General features: G+C 41.7%; 1 protein-coding gene across 6 annotated transcripts in view; it reads right to left on the bottom strand.

Annotated features, from left to right (window-relative positions):
* IKZF3 (IKAROS family zinc finger 3) overlaps positions 1-14,857 on the bottom strand; it is a 36,035-nt gene extending 21,178 nt beyond the window's left edge. For 3 of the 6 annotated variants that reach the window (XM_039697360.1, XM_039697357.1, XM_039697362.1), the window contains exons 1-4: positions 14,093-14,330; positions 11,797-11,880; positions 9,474-9,527; positions 8,135-8,245 (exon numbers count right to left, since the gene is read on the bottom strand). In XM_039697360.1, the coding sequence (XP_039553294.1) occupies positions 8,135-8,245; positions 9,474-9,527; positions 11,797-11,880; positions 14,093-14,099 (256 nt within the window). In that variant the 5' untranslated portion in view covers positions 14,100-14,330. Of the gene's footprint in view, positions 1-8,134; positions 8,246-9,473; positions 9,528-11,796; positions 11,881-14,092; positions 14,331-14,815 lie in introns of those variants that run through there. The other 3 variants (XM_039697359.1, XM_039697358.1, XM_039697361.1) reach the window with 3 other exon arrangements.
* Positions 14,858-16,197: the final 1,340 nt, after the last annotated feature.

The following is a 16,197-nucleotide window of genomic DNA, read 5'->3' as shown; positions in this document are numbered from 1 at the left end:
CTGAAAGAGTCAGTGGAGTTTCCAAATTCAAGGCGGATTTCTGCGTGTTTGTGAGAAACACCTCAGCGATGGAATCAGCACACTGGGGGAAAAGATAAGTCATGAAGAAAAAATTTCCATTATCCTTAGTGAATAAAGAGAGTAGTACATCCCATAAAAATTATAGACCAGGGGAAAATAAAGAAAATAAACAATGCTATGCCTAAGGTTTTTTTTCCTCAAACAATACAAATAAAACAATTACATGTATATACCGAGAATTTGGAGATTGTAAGTAATGGGGAATTATAAAACTTGAAGTGACACAATAGCAACATAAAATGTTTATTTTTAAATGAGGCAATACTATCAGAGTTAAGACAACTTTTCTCCATGTTTTTTTTTCTTCTACCCCACTGCAGATATCCATCTAGGGAGGGGAAAGGATTTCAAGCCTTTTTGGCCCACCCTGGTTTGTTTTCCCTCTGACTCCTGTTTTTCCCAACAGCTTTTATGAGATCATTGTTTGCCAACAAAGAAAGAGCAATCACCTCAGAGCAGAATTAACTTGCAGCCAGCCAGCAGAGACAAGCACACCAACCAGGACATGGTGACAAGAAAAGCCCTTGCAGGGTGCAGACTCTGGGCCTGTCCCATTCCTTGGGTCCCTTTTTGTGTCACCACAGGCCAAAGCAGAGATTTCTGCACTAAAAACCCCAAATATTGCATTTATTACTTGGGTATATTGGCTTTGGGTTTATTTTATCTTTGTGCCTTTTAGTATTTTCTTAGTACTGTTTTTCAATAGTCAATACAAAAAATTAGTACTTATTTTGTTTAGATAAGGCAGACATGAGGGGTAATTCCTAAATGGTCCAGTGCAGAATGCACCTGGTGGAAATTTCACTTCTAAATATAGGAGAGAAAGTTTCATCATTCCCCTTTGTGGAGTGTGGGCTCAATGGTAATGAGTCTCCTTGGTTTTATTGTGACTTGAAACAAAAATAGAAACAAATCAAATTGAAATGCAGCACTGAGAATTGGGAAGAAAATAAAAAAAATCAGCCAGGCATCATTTTCCAAGTGCTCAGATGTGTATTTTCTACTTCATTAATACCAGTGCCTCTCTATCATTAAAGCATAGTGTAATTTATCTAGTTGTACAATTAATTGCAAAATAACAGCAATCAAACAACACACATCCTTTCCAAGCTCATGTGAGTCAGGAAACTCGAATTATGTAACTGCTTCTTCAAGCATCTGACTTAAAACAATGATTTTTCTTATAAAGATTAATATTCCTGTGGAAATCTATGATTTCACACACAGTATTTCCCCTCTATTATCATTTTCTGCCTAATCATACTCCAGTGTTTTTCTAGGATTTTCATTCAAAAGGTTTCCAAATTATGTTGAAGTTATACTAACAGAAATAAGGATAAAGGAGAAATATTCCCCAAAACTGAGTGCTCCCAAAGCTGGAGTAAAACAGGACAAACTGCAGAGCAACACTGTGCAGTGCTGAGTTTAGAGAAGGAAATGGAATTTAACTTTATTTAACTGCATTTAAATGCTCTTAACTGAAATTACAAACAGAATTTGGGGAAGAAAAATGCCCTTCCCTGGGACAAATTGGTCTAGGGGCTGGAAAACTATAGCGAGTGTATGCTGAAACTACAATGGGATTGTATTTTGGTTGTTTAATTTTAAAAAGTGGCAATAATTTGCCATTTTTACTCAACTTTCTACACTCCCAGTGCTGGAGGGGAACACAGACCACCATGCCACATCCTCAGTCCTGCAGAGCCCAGGTTTTCCAACACCTGTCCCAGATGAAATTTATTTCAATTTTGACACCTGTTAATATTATCCTTTCAGATTTTAATATCTTTAAAGTTTCCCTCTTACAAAAAAAAAACCACAGAAAAAGATGAAACTGCACAAGCTCTTCCCTTCCTTTGCCGTTAAGATATCATCACCCAGAGAAAACATTTCTAAAATGACAATTCCTGAAGTCCAGCAAGGCAGATACAATCACAACCGTTAAATCAGACTTCAATGAGACAGTTAATCAGAGAACATCTGGACCCAACAGTCAGACTGAGAAAGGCCACATGTTAAATTCAGATAATCACTGGCATTACTTATATCAAGGGACCAATCACTAATGTGACCACTCAGGCACGGTCGGCTCTGGTCAACAGTGCTTCAAATGAACTTCAAACCTGAGAAATTCAAAGTATCATTTCATTTAATCTTTGTAAATTCCTCTCCCAGGAGCCTTCCTGACAATGCAATATATCTTTGTAAGAAAAATTAAATGTGGAGAGAAAATAAGAGAAAATAATATGAAGAATATGGAAATCTGTGATAAATACCTGAGGAGTTTTAACACATATGGGCTGAAGGCAGGAGCTTGGTTCAGATGTTCTTGAACACCTTGAACTGATTTGATTGAACTATAAAAAAACTCCAGCAATAAATAATCTTGACTTGAATTTTAGATTACACTGTGTTGTCTCTCATTTGAGGTTATTTAATCAAATATTTGTAGTTTACTTTTAGCACAGCCTCGGAGACAAACGAGTGCACCCGCTTTGTGTTCCCTTGGTAACACTGATCTTACAGCTCTTCCCAGGTGTCTGCAGAACAAATCCAGCATCCCTGGAGGAGCAGGATTGCTCTGGGAGCACCTGCAGCTCCTGGAGGTGGAGCTGCTGCACCAGGAGAGGCAGGAGAGGAGCGCCTGGCAGCAGGGAAGGTGAGCACAGCTCCCAACTGACGAAGTTCCCAACGAGCAGAAGGAGCTAAAGCCGGAACAAGAAATTGAGAGGATGCAGAGTGGTGGGAGATGGAGCTGAGGACACGGCAAAGCCACCCGGGGAGCCCCGGGTGAAACAGGCACTGAGCACCTCCTGCAGACTCTGCACAGTTCAGTTAAAATTCAGTTTTAAGTTAAAAAGTTGAAAGTCAGTCAGCAACGAGACAAAGGATCAATTTGTCATCATCAATTCCAATGCTCAGGGAACAATTTGTATATATTTTAGCAAAGTTTTGACTCTTGTGGATCTGTTTCCCGTTCTTGAAAGTTTTCCAGTAGCACAAACAGTGAACCTGTCCCTTCAACTCCCATTTTGTGCCAAATAAACAGTCTGGTTTGGGGGCAAAATGTGACTCATCCCCATTAACTGATTTCCTTTTCACTAATCTGTATTTCCAAAAATAGATTATTTCCTACAATAACATGTGATTTGAGTTCCCAGAGCCATTTTCTGCATCTTCACTTATTTTCTGCTGAGGGATCACAATTCATTTGTCTTGGACTAGATTTTATTTTGATGCCAAGGTAATAAATATTTCTCTCACCTGTAATTTCAGCGAATTATTTTGTATGGATCCAAGATACACATTGTAGAACAAGTGAAAAAATTGGAAGTTTTAAAGTTATGGAATGAAGGCCATCATCTATTGAATAACTGTGCACCCATCCTCTTTCCAGCCCTTGTTCTGTCTCAAAGCTTCCACTGGGAGTCAGGATATCTCAAAAGTAAATTCTATTTTCTAATTTCCTAATCATTATAATGGGTTCATTAGAATGAGAAATAGCTGCACTTTCTGATTATCCCCAGGCCATCAGGGTACCCGAGTGTCTGTGTCGGTGCTGAGTGCTCGGGATAGTCCAGCTGCTGTCAATCATTTACAGGCTGGGTGACACCACCGCCCCGTTGATGTCACCGAGCGTGCCTGGCAGCATTCCTGCCGCTGACGGCACAGTCTGAAGAGTTCAAACAAAGTCAAGAGGATCGTTTGTTGATAAGGAAAACGCGGCTTTCAGTCCCAGCAGAGCCCCCAGAGAAGCCTGACCCGTTCGGCACAGGCTCCTTGTTGGGTTTAACACTACAGAAATCCCCTTGCAGTGAACTTCTGCTGATGTTGTGAGATAACCCCAAGTCCCATGAGCGCCAGGGCTCGAGCAGGGCTTGGGAGATGAAATATTCTGATAAAAAACGGCACTTCCTCTCCAGGCAGATAAGTGCATGTTCTTGCAGCACCGCTGGAACCCCGCTGAACGCCCCAGTGAGGCTCTGTCACCTCTCCTGCCTCACTCCAGCCTTTCAACCGCCCCCCTCGCACACCTCAGTGCAGCAGCAATTAACATCCATAAACCACAAATGTGGCTTTTATCTCTTTTTAGCTCACAACCATGAAAGCTCGCTGACATTCATAACACCCCAAAAGTTATCTGCCTCAACAGCTGAGAGAATTAAGACATAATTAAACATTCGTGCTTGACTGCGACTCCCAGAGGAAGGAACGCGGCTTTTTTTAATTTAATTTTTAAATTAAAGACGTGTCAACTTTGGCCACCAAAGGTAACAGTGTTGGGGGCACGCAAAGAAACAGGGGAAATCAAGAGCTTCCCCCCTGCTCTCATTGCTTGTCTCTTTTCAGACTAGACACAGGAAGCACCATGGGAACGGTGTATTTTTATGGTTGCAGGCAAGCATACACCATGTGCACCACAGCGTGCAGCTTCCAGTCCCTTGAGGCAAGAAAAGGGGGTTTTGTTTCTTTTTTTTTTTTTCCTTCTTCCCCATCAAGCTTTTAATTACCATTTTACTATAGCCTGCTGCCTAATTGTTTGCCCGATTCTTAGCACTGATCATCATGGAAGCCTGTTTAACAGGGGGGTGGAGTAGGACAAGTTGAGTTGTTTCCATGGAATGGCATCTCACCTGTGTCAGGACACACATAAAAAGCACCATAAGCTGGTGTGTTTGCACAGGCTCAGAGAAGTACAAATACAAAGCTGCTTGCTGGAAAAGTGGATTTTTTTCATACCAAATGAGCTCCAGTGATGGTGTTTCAGCCCTATACATTAATTTAGTGCTTTTATTAATTGTCTGTAAGATTTTAAAAGGATCCCAGCACCACTTTCAACATAAAAGGCTCCACCAAACCAAATCAGACAACATCTAGATTTAAACAGGTCCAGTTTCTGCTCAAAGCCTCAGAATAATTCCCCACAACATATTCACAATGTCACCCATGAATAATGCAAGAATCACAAAAACACGCAGTCCAAGAAACTGGGAGATTCCTATTCACAAGCCATGGAAAAACCAGCCATAACTGTGCTGGAGAAAAACATGTTACAGACATACTAAGGCAGTGGAAAGCAGGTTATCGAAGGCCTGATCTCTCTCCATGAGTCAGTGGCCTCGTGTTCCCATGATGGCCTTCAGCAGATGGAACAAAGCCCGGGGGCACGGATCATGCGGGGGTTCAGGAGAGAAAAAGGAGAGGTTTCTGTGTCAGGCTGTCATCAGCGATGAATTGGGAAGGTGCTGGAGTGGAATTGCTCACTCACAAACATGATTAACATTTATGAGAAGCACATCAACATTTTTCGTTGTTTCTGTTTAAATTTGATATAAAATGAGGGGATTAGTGATGGTATCAATGTGCCAAATAAAGAAACTGAGCCTCTTGGTTTTTATTAACCAATGGGTTTTTCAGGTGTAGGCAGGACATAATCCTTTTCCCAAAAGCCATCACCAATACTGATGATATTTCTATTTTGTGATCCTGGAGAATATTATATATTCATTTTACCAAGGTTAGTGATCCCCAAAAGATAATCCTCCCACCAGGACAGCACTGTCAGAATGTGGTTTCATTTATAGAAATCAGACAGTAGTTAGTGACCCACGAGGACGGCTCAGGGACTAACAGAGCTGCTGCTATTTTATAGAGGGCATAACATGAAAGCTGAGATTATTTGTGAATTTCAGTCTCCAACAGCAACTGAACTGGTGTTGTTGGGAGGAGATTTAAGTGCACCTACTGATGGTTTCACGGCCTGGAGTACTAGCACAGCATGCTCAAATATTTAAGATTTATTGTGTTTCCGGTATCAGAATGACTGCAGAGAACAGTGTGTGAAGCACTGAAGCAAACACTATGTATATTTTATTTTGTGCCATTTCACATGGAGATGCTGGAGGTACCTTTTTTGTGCATTTGAAGCAGCTTTCTCCTTGCAGTCGTGGCTTTATTCCTACAGTGAGCAGCAAGGAATGGGGCATTGTTGTACTGAAGGTTCATATTCACTTTATAATGAATGAGCTCTAATGGTAAGGGAGGCTGCTGGAGGGAAATGATGTTTTATTGATATTTATAGCATTGTCTTTGAGATGTAAATTTTCAGTGTTTGCATTCCAGAACAAATGGTAAAGAGACTTTAAGAGATCAGCAGCAATATAAAAAATGAATGGTAAGAGCTCTACTGACACAGTCTCTCACGTGTCCATGTTGTTCCTGATTTAAATGTATGGAAAAGAGGGTGAGAAATGGTTCTGCAGGCACAGGGCAGCCAGAGAACAGGAAAAGGACTTGCTTCATGCCTGGACACTGCCTGTGAGCAGTATGGACATGGCCCCTGGAAAGGGAGGGTGGGAAGAAGCTACAACTCCTCTCAAGTGGTCAATACTGAGGGATTTGGGAAAGAAACCCTGTCCTGGCTTCCTGCACCCACAGCTCAGTGAGCAGGAGGAGTGAAGGGCTGGGACAGTGGGAAAGCACAGGGACAAGTGAGCTAGTGAGTGTGGAATTGGAGCAAGGGGTGGACAAACAGCTGGAGCATGGCTGTGAATATTTTATGTCCTGTGGGATCTGAGAGATCAGCTGCCTTGGATGTAGAAAGTGCTCAAGTCTTCCGTATTCTGTCTATTCTATTAAACTTCTGTATTTAGGGTAAGCAGAGCAGAACTCACCTGCCCAAGGCAGGCTCTATATTGCAGACATCTATAATGAGCTAATCTCCACTGCAGAGTCCTGCTAAGCAGCAGCTGCTCTGGGGACACGAGGCTTTTCATCCTAATCCAGACACCCACATTTGGTCAGGAAACCTGTGTGATGTCTCTCCATAAATTGTCTAGAAAGGCCAAACACCAGCAGTTCCAGATACTGGCACTGTAGATGCTTGAGTGAGATTCATTTCACCACTCCCTTGAGTGTTTTATGTTTGCTTGCAATTTGTTAACCAATAAAAACATTTGGTCTTTAATAATGCAAAAGTATAACCTCTGCAAAATAATCACATTAACATTAGAGGGAACGACCAAAGCTACTTGCACAGCCAAAACACATCATTCTTTGGTGATTTACTTGATTCATGTGATACCAACTCTACCTCAAACTCCTACCCAAAGCCACAGCCGTAATTTCCCTCAGTGCTGCTGCACTGCCATGGACTTGTGTCACAGAAAAGCCCTGTGAAACTGGTAACACCATGTGTGCTGTGCCCAGGACACGTGCCCCACATCCTCCAGCAGGCACACTCCTCACTGGTTGTGGCTGAGGCCCCTGGCACGGATGAACACTCTCAGATCATGGGCAGGAACTGCTGTTCATGCTGAGATTTCATTTTAGGAGCTCCCACAGGACAGAAGAAACTCAACACGTGTGTCATGGACACATGTAAACCCCTGAGCTCTGTACAATTGCCAAGCTTCAGGAGCTGCTGCTGTTATCTTCTATCTATAAATTAAGAGAGACTGCTGATTTTTAAAGACAGTAGACATTAGTTTACTATTTTAATTAATCCCTATGTTTTCTCTCAGACCTGTAGGAAAGGTATTTTCTTCAACAATAAACACGGAAAACTGACCAACCTCTCTTTCACCCCTAGTTTAAAATACAGCATTGCTGCTACAGTTTTAAATTTTACAGGTCTGAGTGGTCCTGTGAATTTGAGATAACTTGTTCTTTCTTCCAAAAAAAGGAATAAATTATCAAGTTATTTTTTAGGTATGAAAGTACTTAGCAGCATAAATAAAAATTGTAGTCCTAAGACAGGATTTGCCTGTGCAAACTGCTCTTAGGAATTTGTTAGCACACACATTAAAGGCTCACCAGATGCACTTGCTCTTTTATCTTCCCATCCATATTTCACAGATCCTGTAAAACTGACCTTGCTAAAATGCACGTGAGGTTCCCTGATGGAAAAGTGTTGCTCCTCTTTAGAGTGTGTTGAAGTGCTCCAAATGAATTGTATTGCTATTCTTTTTAAAGGCATGCTCTCATAGCATAATCAGATGAATAAAAAGACAAAATACAACTATTATTTATCAGAATTCCAACTCTACTTTACCTCCTGCTTCTTCATTAGACTGATTGTGTTCCTTCATATCTTCCACATTATCCATGCTTTCCATTTCCTGGGATTTATTCAGATTACAGTCTGTCAAATCCTCTTGTTCCTCTGGAAAAAAAAAAAAAAAGGGCAAAAATAATTAACTATTTATTCTCCAAGAATATTTCCAGGTGATTCCCTCAAAGAAAGCACCTGCACACTCCTAGCACTGCTGACAGTACTCACAATGTTATTTCTACAGGTGCACTGGTTGCACTTTGGGGAATGATTTAATTTCCCAAAATCCTACACAAACTCTCACACACACCTGGAACACATTTTCAGCTTTTGCTCAGATCTTATTATTCTGGAGTTTATTCTAAATGGCAGCAGGAATAAAATCCAGAATATCTAACTCTATCATAGGTGCTCTGACAACTGCTGTGAGCAGGGATGGAGCTCCTTGGAGCAAGGCAGAGGAGTCACAGCTCCACTTTGTTCTTTTGGGCAAAATATTAATAATTCTGGCCTTAGGCCAGAAAACTGCTCAAGCACATGTAATCAAGGCCTCTTTGAACCCACTTGCACTTCTCTGCTTATTCCAAATGTGTATTTTTGAATATCAACATTATCATGCAGACCAGCATCCCAGAGATCCCAGCCTCTCTACTCAGAAATAAAGACACAATTTTAACTGTAGTGAAATTTATTCGGGTGAAGTGTTTGAAATAAAGCTTCTTTCATTAACCCCACAATGGAAACTAGCTCCATATTATGTGTATTTCTGTAAATTTCAAATCAATATTTCATTAAAAAACAGACAATATTTTTTTAAACATTATGGGAATTTTTAAAATTTACAGTAATACTGTGAAATTGCTGGTGAATTCTTTAATCTACTGACAGCTGGATGGTAACACCTCTGATCCTTCTCAAGGTAAATATTACATTGGAGCTGAAAAGAGGCTCGACTTTTTGATTAACAAGAAAGTGAAACACTTGTCAAACTCACTCAGGAGGTTTGTTTTCATATTTTTAGAAATGCAGTGAACCAAGAGAATTGTATTATTCTTGCTTCCCTAATCAAAACTTCCCACTTTCTCCTGAAAATATTTCCTTTTCTCTTATGCAGTCCTTTTTTCCCACTTCACTATAATTTTTCAGTATTATATTGAAATTCCACGGTTTTATTTAATCTGTTAAATTTACTTTTTTTGTCTTTAATGCCCCTCTTTGTACTTTTGACTATTATCCAGTGTCCTGGGACCCTAAAGCCGCTGCAGTTTATGTATTTTTCTCCATTTAAATATAAAATTGTCAAGAGAGGGTTGCAGAACACAACTGAACAGCACAGTACCTGCAGCTACAGGCTGTTCCTGAGGGTTACTGAGGTCCATCCCGGCCTGTGAATCTGCAAAAGACACAAAAGCAGCCTGAGCTAATATTTAGAACAGTTCACAACACAGTTGTTACAATCTTATAAATTCCTGTTTTCTTGGCTGAAAGTAAAATTGAAAAAGAAAACAATTTCAAAGAAATAAAAACCAAATTAGTATCATGCTTCACTTTTTTATATCCTGAGCACTGGCCTGTGCCCAGAAAGGGATTAAGTATGATTTTCTAACTTCAAAAATTATAGAACAGAGTACCTTAAGCTTTTGATTTGCTCATCAATTACCCTGTGAGCACAGTGCAGCCGTAGTAACTCTGTAGAAAGTTAATTTCTCTAAAGCACAAAGTTATTTTTACATTCTTTTTCCAACACAAAGGGAAACCCCCATTATCTTCACAAGATCTACTTGGTTTTCATGGGAATGCAAGTCTAATTCCCACTGAGAAATTCCAAAAGGGATCAAATGCTAGGAATTTTAAACATTTTTCAGATGAATACTCGTGCAGCCCGGTTTCCCAGTGTGCTGGGGCTCAGCAGAGCTCTGAAACCAGCACAAGCTGCAGGTATTCCCATTGCCCAGTGCCCAAAGTTCAGCTGTTCAGTTGAATTGGAGGCACAGACCTGAGCTGTCCCATTATGTCTTCACTCCAGACCTCCCTGCCTTGAGATTTCATTGTTAGGAGGCTGAATTCTTAACACAGACATAGTTACCTGCTTCCTTCCTCCTTTCTTTCCTGTAGCTTTTTCCCCCCTCTTTATTTTTTACATGCCATCACAGCTTTTATCAGCTTTGAACCTAAAAAATAATAGTTTCTGGACCAGGAAAATTTCTTCCTGGCAGTTACATAACAGAAACACCCAGGCAGCGGGCATGAGGTGTTAACCACGGGTGACATTTACCCCATAATTATCTGTCTTTACCTCCTCTGCATATGGAACTTTTTTGTGGTCTCTGCAACGTTAAAATATAAAGCTCTGGTAACTCTCCAGCGAGGCAGCATGGTATCAGAAGAGGTACTCCAAAAAAACTGCATGAATAGAGGGGGGGATAATGTGTGCAACAAAGTAGAGGCCTTGCATCATAAAGATAGTCACAGAATTAAATGACAGAGATATTTAATGAATTGATATTTTGAAGAAAATAAGAAAGATCAAGGAACTGTATAATTATAGCCCTTAATTTCTCATTTTCATTCTATTATGCTAGGAAAACTGAGGTACAAAGAAGCAAATGGACGAATTTATACAGCCATAATGATGGGAAAACATCAGTAAATTCTGGGTAAATGAACAAAATTTACTCTAATGTTGATTTTAACTTTACATTGCAATAAGTTGCCCAGAGAGGCTGTGGCTACCCCACTGGAAGTGCTCAGTGCCAGGCTGGATGGGACTTGGAGCAGCCTGGGATAGTGGAAAATGTCCCTGCCCACAGCAGTAGGTGGAACTGGCTGAGCTTTAATGCTCTTCCATCCCAAAATCATGATTCCATGAATACAGACACTTAAATTACACAAACCCTTGTAATTCTGCACATAATTAAATGAAATCTCCCTTATTCTGCAACATCTGATTTTGGTTTTAATTGCATTTGGAATCCCTGCACAGTTGCCCCATTTGGGTGATGGGGGTCGAAGCCCCAAGGTGCAGTTGAAACCTTGGCAGCAATTCTGAGCTCCAAGGAGGTTGTGAAAGAAAGAACTAGAACTCCTACACGACTGCTTAAATTCCAATAATTCTACAAATATCCTGAATAACTCTATATTTTTCGAAACCATCAGATTCCTCAGGTTTCCCTGGCAGCTGCAGGACAACTTACTGGAGAAGGACATTGCCTGAACCCCACGAGAGCTGAGCAGGACCTGCTCAACCTCCTCAAACCTTCATCTCCTCCCTGCTGAGGGGGGGCTGTGAATTTATTCATATTTTGTTAATCACAACAGTTTCATGCCCATGATGGCTGCTGGGCAGGAGAACCCTTCAGAAGAGATAAGAACAATGACACACCATAGAATGTTTCTCTTTTTGCTTGAGAAACATCCTAGTCTTTGTCTCACTTTCAAGCCTCCAACCTCCCCTCACCAGCATCTGGTTTCTTTACAGCATCAGCTTCTTAGAGCCTTAGAGGTCTCTTCATATTTAACCTCAGGTGTCTTTCCTACCATCCCAAGCCGAGTCCTTCATGGTGACAGGAGAACACGTGGGTAGATTCCACCCCTGATTCTATACCAGTAATGTTATTTTTCTACCAAATGTTCAGAAAAACACAAGGCAGGAAATCACTTACAGAACACGTTTGTCTTCCCAAGCTTCAAAGAGCTCCAGTGGCTGGGGTGCATGGGAAGAGGACGCCCGTCTCTGTGTGCTGCAGCTGAGGCACAATGTGCATTTACAAAGCAGAAGTAAAATTCATGTGCTTTCGAAACCAATCCTTGGCCATCCTGTGTTCTACACCAATAGGCAAAGGGAGCCAAAATATTCAAATATCTTGCTAAAAAAGCGCTGTGGTATTTTAGTATGCAACGCTATTCATACTTTGTCCTGGTATTTGACCAGAACAGCCAACCAGAAATTTAACCCCCCTGAAATGGATATTTTTCTAATCACCGATGACCCATTTCCTTTCTGTCCTCAATACAGAATGGGAGGTATATTTTGTGTTATTATAATTTCACCTGTTTGTCCCCAAAATGAAACCAGAATGCTGCATTTTTCCTGCTGGCTGCACTTTTCAGCTCAACAGCACAGGGAAGGAGACACCTTTGAAAGTCCCATCTGCTCTTAGTCCTTCCATCACAGTACATGGATCAGAAACAGACATTTTCCTTGTCTGAAGTCGGTGCCTTCCTGTGTACACCACTCAACCTCTTCCACCCCAACAAGTTTTTCACCTTCAACCCACATTGGGCCATTAAGGAGAGAAATTCTAGCTGATGTCTCCACTGAATACACTTCTTCATCATTCACAGCCTCCATGGCTTTCTGAAGAAGGCACCTGGGCCAAGTAATCTCTTTATGAGGTCTCTGATGCTTTGCTGCTCTTAAGCACCATGCAGTGTGTGAATCATCACGGGCATTTTAAGTGCACACGTCATTTTGGGAAGAAATCCTGATCAGCACTGATATTATACACTGATCAGCAGTGTATAATAATTGAGGTTATTTTTCTCATGTTGGTGTATACGACCTTCTAAACCCAGCAGAATAATTCAGTGATTCAATATAGGATATCCTGAATCATAGAATACCTGAGTTGGAAGAGATCACTAGGATCATCCAAGTCCAACTGCTGATCCAACCTGTTGATCCCAGCCCAGAGCCTGGAGCTGACAGCTCCAGCTGGACAGTTCTTTCAGTAGTCACAAAACCAAACCACTCACAGAGAAATACAATCAAGTTAAGGACAAATTTTGCTTCAAACACCCACTCTTGCCAGGGCCTGTCTGCTCCTCTGCGACCCTACCAAAGCTCCACACACTGGGTGTGGAAAATCCGAGTCAGCCGCGTTATCCCTCTGTCCTCAGGGCACAGAGATTTGTCCAAGACCCACGGAAACGCTCCTGAAAGTTACTGTATCCAAGGATAACACATTACAACACTGTTGCACTAACTTCATCCCCAATCCAGCACCCTCGGGCGCATGAATGGATCCTCATCATCCTCAAGTACAGACCCAAAACCTGAAGGATCATTTCCATGTTCACTTTGAGCGCACAAGAAACAAGAACACCCAAGAAAGGACTCCTTAGATAACCTCAGTTATAGTGAAACTCTATTTTCCAACTGCAGACTATTCCAACATGCCTCACAAACTTTCCCTCCCAAAAAGACAGCGATCCCAACTCGATCAAGAAAACAAAACTGCATTTTTAAGTGGCAAAGTGCCCCCAAACCTGTTCTTTCAAATCATTAGTTACTTTTCTTCAACAACAAAATTCTCAGTTCAGTCAGATTCAATGAATGATTATTTACAGGAAAATAATATAAAAGCCTTCAGCAAAGGAAAATGCATTTTAAAATAGGCATCTGCAGCTAACTTAAATAACCAAAAGCCTCAAGTCATTGAGACAGGACAGAATCTAAACTGGAACCCTTAAAGCACTGAACTGAAGTAAGAATCTCCACCTTTGAAACAAGAAACCAAGTGATGCTTTGCAAGGCTTCTTTGCCAGGATTGTTAAAAACCCCAGAAATACTGCTTTTCTAAGACAGGTAATTATCCCAGAGCCCAATATTAACTCCCAAATTGGTTTTTGCTGGCTCTGAATATTATGGGCATGTTTTACACGTGAGAAGAAAGAAGACATCCTTGAATTCGTTAAACCCCAGAATACGGACAGCAGATAAAGCACACTCTAAACCCTGGCTTTATCACGCGCTTTGCGATATCTCTGAAATTAAACAGAGAGGGGGCAAAAAGCCCCGTTCGTTTCCCGCTTAATTGCTACACGCGATTCGATTTCTTTTCCATAGCCTGTTTGCAGCAAGCGCTGAAGAAGCGGCTGAAAGCCCCGGGAGCGATGGAGCCGCTGCGAGCCCCGGCGGGACAGAGGGTCCGGGGGAAGAGCGGGGTCGTTTCTCACCTTCCATGCTCCGTCCGCGGGTCCCAGCTCCACCTGCCCGCCCGGGCTCGGGGCTGCCAGCGGAGCGCACCGGCCTCGCCTCCCGCCCGTCACCGTGACATCCGGCTCGGCGCTCGGCGGGCGGAGAGCGGCGCCGGGTGGCGGAGAGGAGCAGACCCGGTGCCGGTGCCGGGTCCGGACGCGCCTGCCGGGGAGGCGCTGCTGGTGCCGCTCGCAGGGCACTCCTGCCCCTCGGGAGGCAGCGGGGATGAGGGCACAGCGCCTGTTTTGGGAGCCCCCAGCCACTTTCGTGCCCAGAATGGGCACACCCCGGACTGTGTGTTAAAGTTAAATGGCTGAGATAATTGTAAAGACAACTTAGGTTGAGATGGTTTTCTTAAGGAAACAGTGTTGCTATTTAGCAGAAAATCAAAGTTCTTCCATAAAATAAAACAAATATTAATTTCAAAGTCCTCTAGTACACATTCCAAAAAGGGGATCGTTCCACACTGGGCCTGAACAGGGCTTTGAGAGACCTGACCAGGTGCAGAATATCCCTGCTGGGGCAGAGGGCAGCAGCAGGTGACATTTAGAGGTCACTCCAGGCCCAAAACCAGTTAATGAAGTGAGAAGTGAAATCGGGATCTGAGCTCATCACTTGGATCTAAACCCAAAGGCAGCAAGAGTAAATTATCATAGATCAGGAGCAGGATAACAACATGGAAACATGATTCTCCTACTCACTTCCTGTGTGGTGCCAACGGCTGCTTCTTACACTGGTGCTTTTCCATTGCTTGGAAAAAGACTCTAGAAATAAAATGTTTAAAAAAAAAAGTGGGATAATCAAGCAATTCTTGGCTATTCCAGACAAAAACCCCTTTCCAGAATAATGTAATAATTAGGCAGGTTTCCTGATTCTACAAATGTTAAGGAAGTCCTGGAATTGCTGTGCAGCAATCAGAAACCTCTGGTTTCCATCCCAGGATTATTCACGGCCATTTTCTCTTACTGCCAGATTTGTTTGATTTAAATCCGTATTTTCCCTCATGTTTGCCCTCAGAGAAACAATTGTATCTTCACTCTGTTTTTATTTTAAGGGCACAAATCAAACAAGCCTGGTTTTCCCAGGCTATAAAGACACCCCTGTGCTAATTGTGACCCTCCTTTGTGTGATCCCACCTTTGGATCACTCACCTGAAAGATCAGAGACAGAAATTGTGGTCTGCAGGCTCTCCAGAGCCCTGCAACAGGTCCTTTACCTGACTCTGCACTCCTGGAAATCTCTCTACATATTTCCTAGGATAAAATATTCAGCTTTTTAATGTCTACTCACTCCATGATCAAGTTTACAACTGCAGATTTTTGTCCTCTTCTATAATTTTGTACTGATACTCTATTAACCAAAAAAAACCCCACAAAAACAAAACAAAACAAAACAAAAAAGCAAAACAAAAGATAACCCCAACCAAACCCCAGTAATCCAGGTTTTAAACACAAATATGAATACCTGAATTCACATTGTGTCCTATTAAATCCTCCCTGCAACACTTCCTGTTCTTAAAAATAACTCATTCTTCTTCTCCCCTCCCCCCCAAAAAATAATTAAAAAAGCTTACAAATCTATAATGAAAATTTACCAGTCTGTAAGTTAGAAATATTATAGTTGAAAATAAATGAGTCATTTGGCTAAAGACTCTGACTATGAGTTTATAAAGAACCAAAACTGCAGCCAAAGCTTTATAGTAGAGATACTATTTCATAATAATTAGCAACCTGGGGACTGATGGGCTGTGCAGGACCTGAAAGGAGCTATAAACATCCTTAGGAGCTGTGGCTGCTCGAGCTGAAATATGACTCGTTTATAGCAGACACGTTACAAACTGAATCATTTTGCCTGCACAGTGTCAGCATGAAATGTTCGCTTTGAGTAAAACTGAAAACATTCAGCACATGGGAACGTGGGATTGTCTGAGGTGGTCCCGGTTCTGAGCTGCTCAGTAGCTCAAGGACATTAAAAATGAAAACCCTGACACAGTTCTTACACTTTGACTGACCACTTGGGTTAATATGTTTGCCTAAGGAAGAAGAAAGCTTGAGTAGAACTATTTTCCGTCAATAACTTGATA

Source organism: Passer montanus, unplaced genomic scaffold (assembly GCF_014805655.1).
Source record: "Passer montanus isolate IOZ18808 unplaced genomic scaffold, ASM1480565v1 scaffold117, whole genome shotgun sequence".
NCBI lineage: Eukaryota > Metazoa > Chordata > Aves > Passeriformes > Passeridae > Passer > Passer montanus.
This window is presented reverse-complemented; position numbering and strand designations above follow the sequence as displayed.